The sequence below is a fragment of the Eremomyces bilateralis genome (genome assembly GCF_010015585.1).
Source record: "Eremomyces bilateralis CBS 781.70 unplaced genomic scaffold P152scaffold_4, whole genome shotgun sequence".
Classification (NCBI taxonomy): Eukaryota; Fungi; Ascomycota; class Dothideomycetes; order Eremomycetales; family Eremomycetaceae; genus Eremomyces; species Eremomyces bilateralis.
Window position 1 is genome coordinate 446966 of NW_022985070.1, and position 18163 is coordinate 465128.

The 18163-nt window shown below is 54.6% G+C and overlaps 9 protein-coding genes across 9 annotated transcripts; 6 read left to right on the forward strand and 3 right to left on the reverse strand.

Annotated features, from left to right (window-relative positions):
* Positions 1 to 109: 109 nt before the first annotated feature.
* P152DRAFT_447142 (DUF676-domain-containing protein) lies at positions 110 to 5675 on the forward strand (the record flags this gene model as incomplete). Its single annotated transcript, XM_033677971.1, has 3 exons — positions 110 to 1474; positions 2028 to 2176; positions 2231 to 5675. 3 exons carry the CDS (start codon positions 110 to 112, stop codon positions 5673 to 5675), a joined length of 4959 nt encoding a protein of 1652 aa, XP_033536480.1.
* Positions 5676 to 6484: 809 nt separating this feature from the next.
* Positions 6485 to 7007, forward strand: P152DRAFT_471512 (uncharacterized protein; the record flags this gene model as incomplete). The annotated part of the gene is made up of 2 exons (XM_033681071.1): positions 6485 to 6901; positions 6969 to 7007. The coding sequence occupies 2 exons, from the start codon at positions 6485 to 6487 to the stop codon at positions 7005 to 7007; spliced, it is 456 nt and encodes a 151-aa protein (XP_033536481.1).
* P152DRAFT_236227 (class II aaRS and biotin synthetase) lies at positions 6845 to 9730 on the reverse strand. Its single transcript, XM_033674591.1, has 5 exons — positions 9266 to 9730; positions 8577 to 9216; positions 7935 to 8531; positions 7294 to 7884; positions 6845 to 7243 (listed from the first exon to the last, which is right to left on the reverse strand). The coding sequence occupies exons 1-5, from the start codon at positions 9300 to 9302 to the stop codon at positions 7054 to 7056; spliced, it is 2055 nt and encodes a 684-aa protein (XP_033536482.1). The 5' UTR covers positions 9303 to 9730; the 3' UTR covers positions 6845 to 7053.
* Positions 9416 to 9963, forward strand: P152DRAFT_455891 (uncharacterized protein). The gene is made up of 2 exons (XM_033678884.1): positions 9416 to 9604; positions 9653 to 9963. Exons 1-2 carry the CDS (start codon positions 9517 to 9519, stop codon positions 9742 to 9744), a joined length of 180 nt encoding a protein of 59 aa, XP_033536483.1. The 5' UTR covers positions 9416 to 9516; the 3' UTR covers positions 9745 to 9963.
* A 196-nt stretch (positions 9964 to 10159) lies between these two features.
* P152DRAFT_464787 (mitochondrial genome maintenance MGM101) lies at positions 10160 to 11187 on the forward strand (the record flags this gene model as incomplete). Its single annotated transcript, XM_033680586.1, has 3 exons — positions 10160 to 10205; positions 10371 to 10863; positions 10914 to 11187. The coding sequence occupies 3 exons, from the start codon at positions 10160 to 10162 to the stop codon at positions 11185 to 11187; spliced, it is 813 nt and encodes a 270-aa protein (XP_033536484.1).
* P152DRAFT_455892 (uncharacterized protein) lies at positions 10935 to 12555 on the reverse strand. Its single transcript, XM_033678885.1, has 2 exons — positions 12392 to 12555; positions 10935 to 12298 (listed from the first exon to the last, which is right to left on the reverse strand). Exons 1-2 carry the CDS (start codon positions 12418 to 12420, stop codon positions 11386 to 11388), a joined length of 942 nt encoding a protein of 313 aa, XP_033536485.1. The 5' UTR covers positions 12421 to 12555; the 3' UTR covers positions 10935 to 11385.
* A 211-nt stretch (positions 12556 to 12766) lies between these two features.
* P152DRAFT_430894 (DUF833-domain-containing protein) lies at positions 12767 to 14706 on the forward strand. Its single transcript, XM_033677406.1, has 3 exons — positions 12767 to 13220; positions 13282 to 13598; positions 13647 to 14706. Exons 1-3 carry the CDS (start codon positions 13155 to 13157, stop codon positions 14233 to 14235), a joined length of 972 nt encoding a protein of 323 aa, XP_033536486.1. The 5' UTR covers positions 12767 to 13154; the 3' UTR covers positions 14236 to 14706.
* P152DRAFT_391254 (actin-like ATPase domain-containing protein) lies at positions 14612 to 16230 on the reverse strand (the record flags this gene model as incomplete). Its single annotated transcript, XM_033676085.1, has 3 exons — positions 14612 to 15478; positions 15528 to 15642; positions 15701 to 16230. 3 exons carry the CDS (start codon positions 16228 to 16230, stop codon positions 14612 to 14614), a joined length of 1512 nt encoding a protein of 503 aa, XP_033536487.1.
* Positions 16121 to 16852, forward strand: P152DRAFT_512198 (uncharacterized protein; the record flags this gene model as incomplete). The annotated part of the gene is made up of 2 exons (XM_033682740.1): positions 16121 to 16400; positions 16533 to 16852. The coding sequence occupies exons 1-2, from the start codon at positions 16268 to 16270 to the stop codon at positions 16850 to 16852; spliced, it is 453 nt and encodes a 150-aa protein (XP_033536488.1). The 5' UTR covers positions 16121 to 16267.
* Positions 16853 to 18163: the final 1311 nt, after the last annotated feature.

An 18163-nucleotide genomic window follows, 5' to 3' on the forward strand; every position in this document is an offset into this window, starting at 1 on the left:
TAGGGCTTACGGATTTATATAACGCGAGGTGTTTCGCATTTCATGTTCAACATGAATTTACAATACCAACATCCGAACACGCACATCGATTTCTTTTCATCTGCTCTTCATGTCCCTGGCTACCGGTGAAACCGAGCATGTACACAGCCAGCATGTCTATACACTCGCCGGACAAGTGAAAGATGGGGAGGCATATCGGCTAGTGCCTGAGAATGGAACTACCCCGGAATTGTTGCTTGAGCCATCTAGGATCGTGGTAGCGAATGAAGACGAGATCATTTTTGTGAAGCCCCGAGACCTCGGGGATAAGAACGCCCTTCCGCAGCTGGATTCCGTTCGATGCCACCAATTACCGGAAAGCTTCAAGAAACTCTGGTCATCCCAATGGCTCAATCCGGATCCGAAGAGTAGGCTTCCGAAAGAACGACTTCGAGTGATCGTGTCGACCCTCTCTGGCCTTGGTCAGTCTCAAAGATTTTACGAGGAAACGATCCTACCACTCCTGAAACGCTTGGAGATCGACTTTGACCCTCATTTCACCGAATCCCCATGGTCCGTATCGGAAATCACGGAACGTGAAATCCTACCGAAGGCACTAAAAGGGGAGAAGCAATCGGTCCTGTTGCTTTCCGGCGATGGTGGCATTGTGGACATGGTCAACACCCTCCGCGGCGCGATGGATCGATCACAAGAGCATGGAGCGCAGTCCCGGTACCGCAACCCTTCCATCTTCCTCATCCCAATGGGGACCGGCAACGCCCTCGCCAACTCCACCGGCATCCTAAACGACGAGACCACCGGCCTGTCTACCTTCCTCCGCGGCATCCCGCACCCCCTCCCCCTCATGCGCGTCTCCTTCTCTCCCGATGCGAAACTCCTCGCCAACGAAGCCACCGAGGAGGAAGATCTCCCTCGCGACGCAGCCACCGGCCAGCATCTCCTCTACGGCGCGGTGGTCTGCAGCTGGGGCGTTCACGCCAGCCTCGTCGCCGACAGCGACTCACAGGAATACCGCAAGTTCGGCATCGCCCGGTTCCAGATGGCGGCGCGCGAGGCGCTGTTTCCCGGCGACGGAAGCCCGCCACATACGTACCGCGGGGTGGTCAGCGTGCTCACCGAGGAAGGTCGATGGGCGCCGATGGAGCGCAGGGAGCACATGTACGTGCTGACGACGCTGGTGTCTGCATTGGAGAAGGGGTTTAGCATTTCTCCGGCGTCGATGCCCATGGATGGGAAGCTGCGGGTGGTGCATTTTGGGCCGGTGGGGGGGAAGGAGTGTATGCGGATTCTGACGGAGGCGTATCATGGAGGGGCGCATGTTAAGGACCCGAGTGTGGGATATGAGGAGATTCAGGGGCTGCGGGTGGACTTTGCGGACTTGGAGTCGGATAGTCGCTGGCGGAGGGTCTGTGTTGATGGGAAGATCATTCGCGTTGGCGGGAATGGGTATTATGAAGTGAGGCGAGATCCTCTGGTATGTATGGAGGTGGCACGGATGATCTAAATGCTAGACGGAATTCTCAATTCATCCATATGATAGATGCTATTCAAAACGATGCGAATTCCATACCTGTACTCCGTATCATGTACGGAATATGTCTGTGGTACCAAAGTGGATCACATGTAATTTCATATTTCACAGCAAGCTTTCCAAGGATTTAGACTAGCACCAAACCAGCCTAGCGTTCAATCTTACCCGCCCATCAGCTTGTGACGTCGAACTTCCTCAACACAAAGATGAATGATGAAAGGATCTGATCATGGAACACTGAGAAGCCGACTCCCGGACGCATCCACCCCGTCTCGCTGCACGCTTCCATCATCCGCGTCTCTCTCCATCTGGTCTGGGCCTAAACGTGGGTCGATTACCCCTAACTCCCCCCCGCCGTCCCTTGTCATCGGCACTGCTCAGGTCATGTTCGGCTCCCTCCACGCCGTGCCGCCACCAACCGGTACCTCCACAGAAATCACCCCCTCCCACCACGATATGAATGCTTCTCAACGCGCGTGCCTACGAAATCTCGCAGTGGGTGGGAAACGACAACCCGCAAGGATCGAATACTCCGTTCTATCAGCTGCACCCGGCCTGGCGTCAACGGGTTTCGGAGACGCAACAGGCTAGGAGGATGCTGCTATTGCACCAGGTGGGGAGTGTAAAGGTTGGAGAAGTGGTCCGGTTCGTTAATCCCCTTTTCGGCCTCGTTAAATTCGCGTGTTGACGAGACTGCAGCTATCATCTCACCTATACACCGGCAGCCGATCGCATCCTCCCTAGTCCGGAGAAGTTGTATGTTAGGATTCGCAATACCGCCGCCCTCCCCCTCCGTGCTGCATATCTTCACGGTCCCTACAATCTCTACGTTGCAACCTATCCTGCAACCTTCGATCCGAATTCAAAACTCGAAGACCCGAAACAACATGGAGTCCCAGAGTATGAGCCCTTCCTCAAAGCAGGAGGTTCGTGGATGTCAAAGTTGGTGGTCCCCGAAGACATCCGCATTAGTGGCCATAGACCAGATGATGATACACGCGGGAGCGTGGATTATGACAACCCAAGGAGCGTGACGTGGATTATTGAGATCGCGTCCCAGATCATCTTCTCCGCGACCGCGTCGGTGAACTTCGAGTTGCTCGTGGGCCGGGACGAGCGGTCGCTCGAGCTAGGTTACGCTCCGGTCGCAAATGGTGGGAAGGCCGATCCGGGAAAGATTCCGGACTATTTGTTACGCCATCACCACCATCCGGTAGCCGGGCACCACGTTCATGCGACGCATCAAAAGCCGAGCCGGAACGGCATCTTCTCAAAGGCGGTGGATCTGCGCGTGGAGGACACAGCAGCTCTTTGGTCGAAACCGTCGTTGCCGGTGTGGGACCATGAGTGTACGGACGATGGTCACCATGGCTGTTGCTATCTCAAGGAGAAGGTCAAGAAACAAAAGAAGATTCATTTAGTCATCTTGACGCATGGCCTGCATAGTAACTTGGGTGCGGATATGCTTTTTATGAAGGAGAGAATCGAAGCCGCGGCTCGAGAAGCTAAGAAAGCAAGGAAGAGGAAGAATGAAAGCACAGGGACAGGTCCTGAAAGTCGCGATGGTCCAGCTTTGCACCGCTCAGCGACCGACGACTCCACTGCTTCAAACCGCACAGTCCGGCCTGAAGGCGATACCCTGATCCAGACGGGCGAAGACGAAGACGAGGATGTCATGGTCCGTGGCTTTCATGGCAACGCAGCGAGAACCGAACGAGGCATTCAGTACCTTGGGAAGAGGCTTGCGAAGTATATTTTGGAGCTCACCTACCCGCATCAGCCGTATCTACCAATGAAGAGGTCCATGTCACAACGAATATCCGGGAACTTCCAGAGCGATAAAGCAGGGGAACCCGAGGCTCACGCCGGCAGCTCGATCCGTCAAAGTGACCCAAAATCCGACGAACTTGCTGAGAAGTTGCCATATCGGTATACAAGCATCAGCTTCGTCGGACATTCATTGGGAGGCGTCATTCAGATGTATGCAATCGCATACATCCAAAAGCACTCTCCCAAATTCTTCGAGCGGATCCAGCCGGTCAACTTCATCTCCCTCTCTTCGCCCTTGCTCGGTCTGAGCAACGAGAACCCCATGTACGTGAAGTTCGCCTTGGACTTTGGACTCGTCGGCCGAACTGGCCAAGATCTCGGTTTAACCTGGCGAGCCCCGACCCTCGCGCGCAATGGTTGGGCAGCCATGGTCGGAGGCCTGGGTTCCGCCGCACAGAAAGATCAGCGCGAGGAAGATCCGGGCGCGAAGCCTCTGCTACGAATCCTCCCAACCGGGCCAGCGCATCAGGTCTTGAAGTTGTTTCGGAATAGGACCCTGTACTCGAACGTTGTTAACGATGGCATCGTCCCGCTTCGAACCAGTTGTTTGCTCTTCCTTGACTGGAGAGGACTCGACAAAGTGGAGAAAGCTAGGAGAGAAAACGGGTTCGTTGGCACGATGGCCGGCTGGGGATGGGCTGAGATTACGGGTCAAAATGCGTCACATTCACCACTGTCACCCAAACCAGCTCCAGCCAAGGACTCGGAAAGTCAAGAAAGTGAAGGGTCGGAAAGCCTAAGACCTGACCGGGACAGCTCGACGGTGCCTCAACCCGGTGAGGATGTTACTAATATGGACGATGAATCGCAAACCATTACGCGAGGAAAGAGCATAGTCGGCGAGAATTTTCCGGTCCGACAATCAGCCTTGGACCAAAAACCTACTCCGAACCCCCCTAGTATTACTGCCTTTGGCAGCTTTCTGAATTTCTTTCGACCGAGCGGAGAGTTGACCAAGAAGGATCATAAGATGTTCACCAGAAGTCAAACCGTGAAGATGGACGGTACTGATGAGAATTCGCCGCGCAATGAACCAGAACGTGCAAGAGACGATCAAGACCTCGAACGGCAATCGAAGCGTCCAACCGTTTCGATGGGCGATTCAGTACTGGACGATCCGCAAAACGTCAATGCACCCCCGAAGACCACCATATTTGAATCAGCTGGAGATATCCTGAGCCCACCGCTTCCTCCCCTTGAGTTTATCCTCGACCCTTCTGCTCGTCCCCGAACCATCTTCCATGACCGAATCTACCGTCCCGATGACATCCCACCCCCACCCCTACGCCGAGTAAATCGTGGGACGAGATCGTTTTCCGGGGACTGGAGCGGCTTAAAATCCCCGACCCAAGGATCTCAAGAGTCGGCCAAGAGCGGGAGCTCGGGCATGAAAGTGGAAGAGAAGATTGCCCGGGCGTATCACAAAAATCTGACGTGGCGAAAGGTTCTGGTCCGGCTGGAACCGGATGCTCATAACAACATCGCCGTCCGTCGCATGTTCTCCAATGCGTATGGGTGGCCGGTGGTCAAGCATCTTTGCGATACCCATTTCGGCGATACATATACTGCCGTCACCCGTGATGAGGATGAACCTGTCGTCGACCGTGCAGGCACGAGCCCTCATCTCAATGAGCATGGTAATGAAGTTTCCGGGCAAACCGCATCCACAGCCCCCAAGGTCAAAGACGGCGAACTTCAAGAACAAGATGACGAGGTCACGCATCTCCCCCTGCGGCCGGTGACCAGCGACACAACGCGGACCGCCGAATCCAGCTTCAGCGATACCGACACGAGCATCTGGGACGACCGCTATTTCGGCGAGACCAGCGAGGATGAAGATGCCGTTGCTGGACCGTTGCGGTTCTTGAATGCCGCACCGCAGAGGCGAGGGAAGGGAAAGGAGAAAATCCGGCCCCTGGACGCGGGAGCTCTACGACAGCCTGGAACAGCTGTTCTGGGAACCAGCGGCCCGGGCTCACCGCTTGCTCATGAACAGATTACGGATACATTGACTGCGTCTCCGCGGCCGATGGAAGGGCATCGGGGGCTAGCTCCATTTTCCAAGGCGCCGGAACCGCCGCGGGGTAATCCGGTGAAGGGGGAAGAATCAGAGCCGACGACTCCGGTCGTCGGGGTCGCTGCGGTCTCGTCGCCGACTGAGTCTTCTCAAGCGGCATCTCCGCCAGCTGCTGTTGGTCAAGTCGGTCTACGGAACTCTAGGGAGGTAATGAAAGCCGAAGAGGTGGACGGCGTGAGCAAGAAAGTCACGCGTCTGAGTATGTCGGAAGGGGATTCACCAAATGGACATGTATAAATGGGCAATTCGACCGTAATTGGGCGTACTGGGTTGCATTTGTTGGCGGTCGCTTGCGACTTTTGAATGGCTTTGCATGATTCGGATACCCCTCATTTGTCGAAAAGGTCATGGTCAATGGAAAGGTGGTCGGTTTGATGTCAATGATACCTTACAATAATATATATTGGCGCTTAGCTGCAGCTTCAGCCGGATGCTTATATCGTGATGTGCGTTGAATCCATTTCTTAGGACGGACTTCCTTAACTAATAATCAGCAATCGGAATTGTCGCTGGGCCATATACGAGAAACTCCTTCCGATTATATGTTCGGGTGGCGTACCCGGGGTAGCTTTCCACCGCAATAGGATTCTGCTCCTTGCATTGCATAGATGCATGCGGTGATGAACGCTGTCGCAAGTTGACCCCTAGTTGTCTCAAGATACTCCTAGGGCCGACTCTCATGGGCTGCCGTACTTGACACGAACCGCCTTCAATTGCCCTAAAAGTCTTTAGAAATCTTAGGTACCGCTCTATGGACCTTCCCAAGGTATCGACATGTAGCCTCATCACATCCATTTGAACGAGCCGTCTTGTCAACTTTCTGCCAAACCCTCGACAATGATACGGTTCTAGACCGGCACTGTACATAAGGGCCAAAGACGTCCAGTACCCCTTCGTCCCGATTCAGATACGATTCTATATTCTTCACGGGATTATGATACCACGCGGAGGCGTTCTTCGAGACCGAACCAGACGACTTGTTCAATGCTCGAGACCTATCCACGACGACCCTACAGTCAAGCAAGGCCCTGCGTCCGCAAACAACCATGTCGGAATCATCGAGTCCAGCTTCAGTCCAATCGGCCTCGCCATCCATCGAGACGCTGGTGCGGGGACGACTTAGCATGAACCACCGCGCCTGCCCGTACAAACCCCTCTCCGCCTCCCACTTCGACTCGCTCAAGCAGCACACCGTCATCGAGAAAACAGGAGAGCGGGGTCAATGGTGCGAACGGCACGGGTTTCTGGTCCTGCCGGATGAAAGTGCGAAGGAGAGAATTGCGGTGCCGGAGGAGCGACGTGGGATTGAGTTGGTGTCGACGCCTTCAGTAGCGGTCAGGTCCGAACACAGGTTTCGGGTGTCGAAGAGGAGGAAACCGAAACGAATGAAGGTGAGGGTATGGATTGATTGCGACCATTGCGTGCAGATGCTCGGCCGTAAAGAGTGGGTGTATGAGGCGGACGTATGTCAGCGAAGTACTTGTGCAGGAGAGGTCAATCCAGTCCAGTGGTGGTGTATAAAAGTCCAAGGACGATTTGCTGGCTGCTGTGCAGCTGGCTGTGGTTTGAAGTTAAACAAATTTCGAACCGAACCCGACTATTCGGACAGCGTTTCCTAAATCTTTCTCTTCAGCAACCCTTTGAAGAAGTCGAAACTGTTGCTGTCGCTTTGTAACTGCCACTTCTTGCCGGTAGGGATGTCATTGTAACCCAGCTCTTCCGCCACTAAAAGGCCCCAATCTCGCGTGATGCCTTTCACTCGTGCTCTGAGACCTCCTTCGCTTTCTATGGTCACGATTTGGTCGCTGTGTAGACCGAGTTAGCTGGGAAGTCAGACAAAGGATAGACGACTTACGTATGGAGCCATTTCTTGTAGTAATCCTCCTCCATATTTGCGTCCCATCCGGTCCGACAAAATTTCTGATAGATGTTCTCAAATTTCGCCAAAATGCTCGCGAGGAGACTTTCGGAACTAAATGGGCGGAGTCCGGCAGCTTTGGCGAGCAGATTGAGGGCAGTAGTCGGTAAGGCATTCGCAACATTGACGCCAATACCAACAACCAATGTGAAGTCTCCTCCCGCGTAGGAGGAATTGACAAGAATGCCAGCGATCTTAGCATATGAGTTTCTATCCTCGGTCTTTCCACTCGAAGCGAACTCAGGTCGAAGTGCATATACATCGTTGGGCCACTTGAGTTTGATTGGCAACTTGGAATAACCCGGACCATAGGATTTAATGCCGTCGACAATTGCCAGTGCCGCAAGGTACTGAATAAATACCACAGGGGAAGTGTTGAGCGATTTCAGTGGATGTCTAATAACGGTACTAAACATCAGTGCACCTGGTGGTGTTACCCATACATTTGACCCTCGCCCGCGTCCTGCAACTTGTGTCGTTGCGGTGGCAGTGAACCCGTGTGGTAGGTGATTCAACAGCTTCACATTCCTAGATAATGGATCAGTCTTCTATACACTAGTTTTGGGCATGACACTTACTTCTCCAGCAAAGTGCTCGTGCTTGTTACAACCTCGCCATAAAGAAGGCATTTGCCAAAGTTGCCTTCGACGCGAGATTGCGATGCATACTGGCGCAGAGCAGAGAAGAAGCCGTGGTGGCTGAAGTACGGGGTCTCTTTATTCGACGGTAGGTCGGACTCGTGGATAGCAATACGTTTGACGAGCTTCTCATAATCGAGAATCCTATCATCCGATGCGAGGGGCTCGTCAGTACGGTCCTCTGAATCGCCAACAATCGACTTGACTGAAGATGTAATGGCAGATAGATCCCAGGTCCCGCTATATTCAAGACGGAACGTGTCCATCTCGCAGCGGATCGTATCTACCTTGCCCTCCTTTGAAATAATCCCGGACCACTCCGAGAGGAGCGTAGAGACAGTGGAAGGGTCAAAGCTAGAGAGGTGAAGTCTGGAAAGGGACGGTACCGAATGGTTCTCGCTGTTGACTTCAAGACCCAACTTTCTTAAACATGCCCGGAGGAACGCGACTCGAGGAGCGTCATCAGCTGTGATGGCATCGATGGCCTTGGAATATTCGGGAAGGTCGTCTCGCTTGCTCAAATTGATTCCAGCAAACCTAGCATCGGTTAGACCAATGTCACCGACCGTGGAAGTTTCTTACTCAGGGTGTGGTCCGGTGAGGATTATTCGTCCGCTCCCAGACTTGCAGAATATCACCGCAGCGGCCCCTTCACCGGAATCGACCTTTAGGGGCTCAGTATATGAGGCGAGGACCTCAACACCCTTTCCCACAAGTTCTTGTGCGTCCACAAAGACTCCGCCCCCATTGTAATATGATCTGAAAGTTTTTGAGAGTCCCGAGTCGGATCCAAGTGCTTCAGAGTTTACGGAAAGCTCGACAGCTCTTGCTCCAGCCTCGCTGTTGTAGACAAACCCGGGGAAAGCCAATCCTCTGCAGATGCCAGGGAAAAAGGCCAGCTCCCGGTCACCAATCACCTCCATGCGCTTCGAACCCACTTCAAACTCGCATCTCTTGCTTCCGTAGTATCCGCCAGCGCAGAAACCAAGATAGGCTCCCCCGCCTTGAACGTATCGCTTGATCCGCCGGTTCCCCTCCCCATCCAGGGTTCGACAATAGGCAGCGTCTGCTCCGCCCGGAATGACAAGCAGAGCACAGGAGCTCATCCATGGTTCTTTAACCAGCACATCTCCGGTGACGGGAATGACGGCATAGTGAGGCGATAGCAGGCGTCGGAGGGAATAGACGCAGTGCCGAACACTTTCCACGGTGCTTCCGTTGCCTATGGTCGGGTTAAATATGCCTAGAAATGACGAGACAGGTAGACGTACCAGAATAGACAAGGACGTCAATTTTCTTGTTCGACATGTCTATAACGTCAAAAATGCGGCGTATTGGCTCTTAGGATCTTGGTGGTCTTATATCGGGACCACCTCAAACATGGACTCTCCGTAGCAATTTTTCTTCAACAAATTACAGACTTTGCGTCGACAAATCCCGACTCCACGGCAAAACAAATAATGATATCTCGTCCACCCAAAGATAAGGCTCCAGAGCCGATCGATGATGACGAACCCGATGAATGGTGAGGTTCGCTATTGGACTTCGTGAATCGGTTCTGACGAGATACGGGAACAGGGACCAGACGATTTTGAACACCGGGTGTGCTGGTAAGGCCGTATTGTCCTTCGGTCAAAATCTCCGCTAATCTCCAGCAGCCGAGAATGAGAAATTGAGAGACTGTTTCTACGAAACGAAAGACTGGAGAGAGTGTAAAGACGAGGTAAGGTTTTACGGCCGCCGAAGTTGAGGCTCTCCCAACCCCTAGTCGCTCGACTTCCAAAGCCGTCAATCCATATTACCGAACCCGAACAATCAAGCTGGGTGGGTCTTGTGAAGAAACAAAAGTGCTAATATGTTTGTCGGTCTATACAGATGCAGGCATTTCGGCAGTGTTGGCAGCAGCAGGGAAATAACGAGCGGACTTCAACGAAGGATGTACCAAAAACGTAACCGGAGAGCTGCTCACATTCTCACAACCACCTTCTGATTACACAATGAGTCTCCAGCACCTAGATATTGTACTATTAGCAGCCATTCATGTACTATAATTGCCAGATCTTCGCTCTGTCGGCGATTGTATACATCACGTGATCTGGCGTTCTATCACGACTTGAGCTTCGCGTCTAGCTCCCAAATTACACGCAAGAATTAATCCCAACGCAATGAGCGTCATGTCACGATTTGGGTCCTTAATACCGCTCGGGGAAGGTGCCCTGGTATCTAAATGTGCCAAACCAGGTGCCGGCTCGCGTTATCGAACCGGCCAAAGGCCATTCGCTCGAACGCAACCGACGTGGCGAGCGGTTTCGACGACAACCGGAAAAGGGACGATAGCACCCAAGCCTAGGACGAGCCCAAGTGGCAAATCAACAGTCTCATACGCCTCGACAGCAACTACGACATCTGCTACACGACCATCACCCGCGACCTCTACCACCCGACCATCGCCTACCACCTCTACCGCCCGACCATCCCCTCCCGCAGCCACCAGCTCGAAACCTCTCCAGCGATCCCCTACCTCCCCTCCACACCATGACATGGCCTCCGGCCTCCTCGACGCGATGCCCGGACCCCCGCCCAAGATCCTCCCCGACGGCCAACCCGAGGCCGTCGACTGGTCGCGCTCGTTCTCCGGGATGAGCACGGTGCCGTTCAGCAAAGAATCCGCCGACGTGCTGCTTCGACCGATCCCCCCGGAAGATATCGAGATCAAACCGGATGGGATCGTGTATCTGCCCGAAATCAAGTATCGACGGATATTGAACCGCGCGTTTGGGCCCGGGGGTTGGGGGCTAGCGCCAAGGGGGGAGACGATTGTGACGCCGAAGAGCGTGAATAGGGAGTATGGACTGGTTGTCCAGGGGAGGTAAGCGGAGGTGTTCATAAGCTAGGTACGACGGTGCTGATGAAATCCAGGCTGGTCTCCATCGCTCGCGGCGAACAACAATACTTCGACCCGGAAGGGATCCCGACGGCGACGGAAGGGTGCAAGTCGAACGCGCTGATGCGGTGCTGCAAAGATCTAGGCATCGCCTCCGAGCTGTGGGATCCGGTGTTTATTAGGGGGTTCATGAGCAAGTACTCGAAAGAGGTCTGGGTGGAGCACGTGGCGACGAAGAAGAAGCGGAAGATCGTGACGAAGAAGGGGGTGGAAGTGAAATATCCGTACAAAGAAACCAGCTTCGCGTGACACTGTCCAGTGGCCGAAAGGTTGGTATTGTTCGAATGCCAACGGATCCAAAAATCTAGATGTGATGGTTGGATCAACTAAGACAAGCGCAAAGGCGCTGTAGACACTGTTACGATACCGGACCGTAGAATCCCCCATCTTTCCAAGCGCCGTTGCCCTGCTGAACGTGAACTCCACGCGAATTCCTCTATTCAAATTTCATCCCGAGAAATCCACTCCCGACGCCCTCGCCTGCTCCTCCGCCTGCCTATTCGGGCTCCAATTCCACGGCATCCACCCCCCGGACGGCCCCTCCGATCCCGCCTCATCAATCTCAATCCGATCGAACTCCGCCTCGCTCCTGCTCTTCCGCATATAGTCGCCTCCGCCACCCCACTGCCCCGCCGCCGGTTCCCCCGCCGCCATGCTCACCGCCTCGCGATCGAACGCCTGCAACAAGACGCGTAACCGCTCGCGCTGCGTCGACACGTAGTTGATCCGCTCGTCGCCCCGCAGTCCGTCTGGCACGAGCATCCCGCTTCGGCTTAGCTCTTCCGCCTGCGCCTCGCGCGAGGCCGGGGAGCCGGAGATGGCGGAGACCGCGGAGGTCAGCAGGCCGTATAGGTCGCCGGCCGCTCCCATCGCCGGGGCCGCGAACACGCCGTCTCGTGCGGGGAGCGCGAAGCGGGAGAGGAGTTGCTGGGTGTAGGTCGCGGAGGTCTGCCGTGATGGAGGCGGCGTCGGTGTCCGCGGCGGCATTCCCAAGACATTGACACGCACGTATTCCACGGTTTTCTTCAGATAATCCAAGCCGGCTTTCCGCGATTTGTCGTGCGCGTTCGCAATGAACTCGTCGATGTCGCGTTCATATTGGCGGAGGAAGGGCTCCAGGTGTTCGGCGTAGAGGTAGGTTGCGCCTTGGGTGCCGGGGAGGATGAGGTAGGCGTAGGCGAAGAGCCGGAGCCACGAATAGAAGGGGACGAAGTCGAGGATGAAGGCAAAGGTCGATTCCGCTTGGAGGAGGAGGGTGAGGATGAGGAAGTAGATAAGCCAAGGGGAGAGAGCTGAGGGAGGATGCTGTTGGAGCGTCTTGTAAGAGAGGAACACCGGAAGTAGTACGGTTAAGCCAGTACTGAGTCAACCATCAGTCAGTTGTTATATTCTATTCGAAGCCTATCTCGAGATCACACCGAGTCGGGATGGCTCTCCGGCGTGCGGAACTTACGTCAGGGTGTCTGCGATTATGCCGAACATGTTGGCGGTTTGAAGATTCCGAAGCAGTCTACCGGACCAGCGGTCATTTATAAATGTAACAGTCTAAAGGAAAAGCAGCGACGTGGTCTCTTTGTCCAGGCAGAAAGAAGATCTGTACCGTCTGGTTACAAAGATGAAGACGACGCAGCAGGTGGGACAAGCTGACAAGGTTTGGTCGGGTGGATTCTGGCGGCGCCGACCTGCCCAGCCACCATCCGCCAACTGTGCCTCAACCGCCGCTATCGATAAGGTGCAGGCTGGAAGGCTGGGGAGCCCAGACCACACGTTATCGATAAAGCTGAGGGGTAGATCCGCGGCACAAGCTGTTGACTGTTGTGAGCCGTGGGGTGACCTGATGTTGACTTCCAGGTCCCGAATCAAACCGACAGGATCTTCACCCGCTGCCCGACACCCCCTGAGGCAATTGGTCTCAACGGGTCTAGGCATTCGTAGCACATTCGGGCGAACGACAGAATTCCACGTAATACCGACAAGGAGATAGTGCATAAGTACTCCGTTCAGACCGTTTGAGCCATGATTCGTACTTCCTCCGTCTGCTTCGTCTTGAGATAGGAAAGGGGATAAGTTCTCAAACAGCCAGGAACCTCCTTTGTAGCGAATCGATCTCTATAATCCGCTTTCGTACCATTTGTCTGGAACAAACCTTTTCCTCCTTGTTATCCGACCCCCTAAACCTGGTATCAATCAGGTATTGTAGCGTATAGCATATCATCATGTGCATAGCCATTGTCTCAACTGCACATCCGGACTACGAGCTCATCGTCCTCAGCAATCGCGATGTATGCAACCCCCCTTCTTCTCTATCCTCCTGCTGCCGGTATCAGACTAACCACTCTCCAGGAATTCCTCCACCGACCCACCGCCCCAGCAACCTGGTGGGACCCCCCCAACACCCACGTCCTCGGCGGCCGCGACCTCCACCGCGCCGTCCAGGGCACCTGGCTCGGCATGACTAAGCAAGGCCGCTTCGCCGTGCTCACCAACTTCCGCGAAGAGCACACCGACGACGCGGTCGGCAAGATGAGCCGCGGGGCGATAGTGAATTCGTTCCTGACGATCCCGGCGGACAGCGGGGAGACGCCGGAGGAGTGGGCCGCGGGGCTCGTGGCGGAGCATGGGGTGAAGGGCGTGGGGGGGTTTAGCCTGATGTTTGGGTGGTTGGGGGGGAGGAGGAAGAGCGGGGAGGAGAAGGGGAGGGAAAGGAGGGGGAAAAAGGGGTTGGCGATCATTTCGAATCGGACGCCGGATGTGGATGGGCTGATTTGGTTGGCGACGACGCGGGGGGAGACGCATGGGCTGAGTAACTCGCATTACGGGGATACCAGCTGGCCAAAGGTCACGCACGGCGAGGAGATGTTGGCGTCGGTGATCCGGGAGTCGAGCAATGCGGGCGAGGCCGAGGACGCATTCACCGACCGGCTGTTTGGCATCCTTAGCACAGATACCCTGCCGCGCCGGCACTTGGGTGAGGACTGGGACGGGTACATTGAGCAGCTGAGGAACTCGGTCTTCATCCCGGTGATCGGACGGGAGGCGACGCAGGGGCGGTCGTCCAGCCAGGTGGCCTCGGGGAGTCGGGATCGGGATGAGAAGGTGGCGAAGGAGCAGGAGGAGCAGCAGAGGAAGGAGGAGGAGGTGTCGAGTGGGACGTATGGCACGGAGAAGCAGACGGTGATTTTGGTGCGGCATGATGGCTCGGTGACGTATATCGAGAGGACGTTGTATGATAGTCAAGGGAAGGCGTGCACAGGGAAAGATCGGGATTGCCGGTTCGACTTCGACATTCACGGGTAGAGGACGGAGAATCCCCAGTTGACGTACATTTGATGTGTATGGGTATGGTATTCACAAATATATATCGCTGCTCTTCGCGAGTTTGGACTTTGGAGTCTGTAAATAGTGCCTGATCGTACCCTTCCTGGAATTTACACAGGTAAACGCTAGTTCCTCCGCCGATAAGTCACATAGACCATCGGATGCATCATGATCCCCTAGCTCCGTGACGCCAGCAATAATGCAATATCAATAATGAACGGAAGTAGAAGAACGCAAGGTGGATCGCCTCGCTCCCACGAACCACCCAACTTGTAAGGATATTACCACTCGTATATGCCAGAGTGTTTGGCCATCATAACCGGAACATTCGCTTGCAATTCGAAAGCCATTATGCTCATAACTCCTCCCCTTCCAGACACGCCACCGCCACAGCCGCACCGTATATCGAACTCTCACCGGCATCCTCCAACACCACACTGTGCTCCTGACCCCCACTCATCCGCGTCATCTCATCCAGGTAGCTTTGACACGATGGCTTGAACTGAGGATACCGCTCAATGACCGCACCGTTGCATCCGATGGATACGCGGCCCACCTGGCCGGCCTCAAAGCCTTCCGAACTATTCCGCAGTGACCAGAGGGCATGGATCCCGCATGCCAGATACGCAGCGGCGCGCCGGGAGACGAGTTTGGAGATCTGACGGACGAAGCGGAGGTCCTGGAGGGCGGGGACGTGGGAATGCGGAAGCGGATGCTGTGCTTGGAGAACGGCGGCAGATTTGGAGAGGGAAAGGGTGTCGTCGCTTTCGAACGTGGCCATGGTGCCGGTGTCGAACGCGTACGGTTGCTCGAACTTATCGGGCACGGCGCCGTTGAAGAGGCGGTGGGATTTGATCGCTTCGAGGCAGATGAGGCGGACGATCTCGCCGAGATAGCGGCCGGAGATGAGGTATTCCATGGGTTGGAAGTCGGGCTGCGTGTGGGTCATGTTGAGGTAGTCGTCCCAGCGCGTGGTGGGCAGGATGCCTTTGCCGAACATGCTGAACTCGGCGTTGACGAGCACGTGGGTGGCTTTGTCGTGCCATGACTGTGGTCGATCGCCGAACTTGGATATGGGGAACGATGAGGTAGGAAGGATGATGGCGGCGTTGGTGCCAGTTCCTAAAATGAGAGCGATGCGGGTGGAGGGGTCGCGGTAGGCGCGCGATAGGAAGGTCGCCTGACCGTCGTTGATGATGGCATCCATTCGAACGTTAAGATTCTATAACGGGGTTAGAAATATTCGAAATCGAAGAGGATTATGGTTTTACCCTTTTTCTACAAACGATTGTTATTAGCTCCCCGAGATTTACGCCATGGATGCCATTCACGGCGTTGAATCCTTTGCCCATATCGAGGAGCATCCCGCCGCGAACGGAAGTTTGTCTGCCGCATCATTAGCCACTCCACCGATCCGCAAAACTAAAAGGGGGAATCGCCGTACTCTATTGGAAATGACCATGACAACCCCATGGGAAGAACGCCAGCGTCTACCTGGTCCCGGACCGTGGGGATTCGAAGCATGTCTTCTATTCTTTCCGCCATCCATTCGAAGAACGCCTTGCCTTGCAGCAACTTAACCCGGTCGTCTATCCGAAATGTTTCCATATGTATTATCTTCATTCCCTCCTCGCCACGCTCGCTCCCCGTTAACGCGACCAACGCCGCCCGAAAACTCGAACCCCCCACATCCAGCGCCAAATATGTCCCCTGCTCTTGACCCGTTGGGAGCGTATGTATATACGACGGGAGCATGGAAATGTTGCTTGCCTTCATCTTCCCCCGAAATTGATCCTGCAGCTGCCCGGACATGGCCAGGAGATTTTGGAGATTCAACGGTTCCTCGAAGAGCGTCTTGCATTCCCGGAGGAGGTCGTCCATGGTATGGTCCGGCGGACTGGGTTCGATCACATCGTGAACGAGCCGCGGAGGAGAGACCGATGGAATCACAGTCTGAACGAGGGATGGCAACATAACGATCGCCTCGAGGGCGGAGAGGAGACCTTGCCAGATGTCAAACATGATATCGGAAATAATTGGCATGTTGCGGTTCGGGACCCCAAGGGGGGATTATGGCAATACAAAGATATTTCTTGTGCCCAAGGGGAACCGACAATTCGTGTGGCTTTTGAAGTCGTACACGGGTAAGATGTGTGAACTGTGAAGTACTGATGTAGGGAACGCAACAGGTATGACATGAAGGTAGCTTGTATGTAAAACGGAGCTAACTCGGGAGAGGGAAAGATGATAACTCGAGAAGCACTTCAAACCGGTAGGCTACACCCGGGTTTTTGGCGGAATGAATTCATCGAAGAAATACAGCACGAGAAACGTACCGACGAACAATGAACAGCTCGAGAGTCGCGAGCGGGAGTGGAGTAATGTTGCAAATGGCCGTTATGCATGTTGCACAAGACGTGCATCGCTCATCAGGCCGGTGGAGTGGTGGACTCGAGAGCGGACAGGGACTCAGGGAGTGGTGGAAGGTGGCATCAGCCAGCAAGTAGTATTAACAACACCCTCCTCCTCTCTTCTGAGCAGAGCCGTATTAATGATCTCTGTTGCCAAAGTAGGGCGTGGGGATGGGCCCGAATAGGGGCGATGGGGGACTAGGCCGTTCCGAACCCTCGGAGCGAGATCGGGGCGATAGACAGGAACAGGTACCGCGAAGGGATAATGATAGTGGCGGTATGTGAATAAGGACCGTGTCAACGGAATAATGAAGCGGGTGACAATGGCCTTGGGGCTTTGATGCAGAATGGGATCGTGTTTCTCCCTTCTGAGTTCTGACTGTTCTGACTTCTGAGTCTTCGAAGTTCGATTCTTCCCGGTACGCGGTTGGCGACAGGCTGACTCCAATGACCGAAGTCTAGCCAGGATCCTAGCGCTCTCGAGTGGGGTTGACTCGTAGCGTAGCTAGCCTGCACCCGCCCTGTAGCAAAGGTGAAAATCAGGAAGTGGGTGGAAAGTGGAGACCCAGTAAGTGAAAAAGCTTCTCCGATTACGACCCCGTCCTGTCCACTCACCACTTGGCAATGGGCACCGGATCAAGTTTGTGAACGCTTGAAAGCGGAAGACGAGGGTGATCCCCGGTGCAGCAATCCACGGGAGTAACCTTCCAAGGGGGAACCCGCCGTCACGGTAGCGTTGCGCGGTGACTTTGTATGGAGGAGGGTCGAGATCGTTCGAGAGTGGTGACTGGTGGGAGGGGTGGTCGATATCGGGGATTCGAGGGTGAGGGCCGAAACTAGGCGACTGGTCATGTCCAGCGTCCGGAGGCAGAAGGAATTGATGAGCTAGCGGCACGGTTAATTCCAGTTTCATACGAATGTGAAGAAACTCGAGATGAAAGGGTTCCAGTGAGACCTCAGACTGGACAGGTGAGGCCGCCACTGAGGCGTGAACCGTGAGGTGAACATCAGACAGACGATCTCTCGCGTGGATTGTTAGTGGAAGCTACCGTTCGACGTAACCTGGATTTGTGGAGCATAGACGCAAATGAACATGACAGGGGAGCAGCATGGGTGTTCTCTGTTGCAGGGAGACGATCCGTGATCCGTGATCCGATCATGGCAAATGACATTTCCGATATTGAGCATTTCATCTTCAGAACTGGCCTATCACAATTCACAATCCATGAACCTGGGAAGTTTATCGACATGACATTCTCTGGAAGAGCATGGAAGATTGCCAAGATGTCCTCTGCTGGTCTATGAGTGCATCCAACCTTTCATGGCTTTGGGGTTGTATCGGGGCTAGAGGGTGTCAATGAGGGGATCCGGTAGTACTGAGGACTTGCCCAGACACGCCGATGAACGGAACCCTAGGATGATACAGGTGAGGTACATTGATATCTCCAGATTCCAGCGTGACAGCGGACAATGGTAGAAAGATAGTACACTGTCTG

Coding starts and splice junctions, on each gene's coding strand:
- P152DRAFT_236227 (XM_033674591.1), bottom strand. CDS start 9,302: ATGTCGAACAAGAAAATTGACGTCCTTGTCTATTCTG. Junction 8,532..8,576: donor CTCACCGGACCACACCCTGA/GTAAGAAACTTC, acceptor AACCGATGCTAG/GTTTGCTGGAATCAATTTGA. Junction 7,244..7,293: donor TACAAGAAATGGCTCCATAC/GTAAGTCGTCTA, acceptor CGGTCTACACAG/CGACCAAATCGTGACCATAG.
- P152DRAFT_455891 (XM_033678884.1), top strand. CDS start 9,517: ATGGTGAGGTTCGCTATTGGACTTCGTGAATCGGTTCTGACGAGATAC. Junction 9,605..9,652: donor TTTGAACACCGGGTGTGCTG/GTAAGGCCGTAT, acceptor AATCTCCAGCAG/CCGAGAATGAGAAATTGAGA.
- P152DRAFT_455892 (XM_033678885.1), bottom strand. CDS start 12,420: ATGTTCGGCATAATCGCAGACACCCTGAC. Junction 12,299..12,391: donor ATAATCGCAGACACCCTGAC/GTAAGTTCCGCA, acceptor TGGTTGACTCAG/TACTGGCTTAACCGTACTAC.
- P152DRAFT_430894 (XM_033677406.1), top strand. CDS start 13,155: ATGTGCATAGCCATTGTCTCAACTGCACATCCGGACTACGAGCTCATC. Junction 13,221..13,281: donor TCGTCCTCAGCAATCGCGAT/GTATGCAACCCC, acceptor ACCACTCTCCAG/GAATTCCTCCACCGACCCAC. Junction 13,599..13,646: donor TTTAGCCTGATGTTTGGGTG/GTTGGGGGGGAG, acceptor GAGGGAAAGGAG/GGGGAAAAAGGGGTTGGCGA.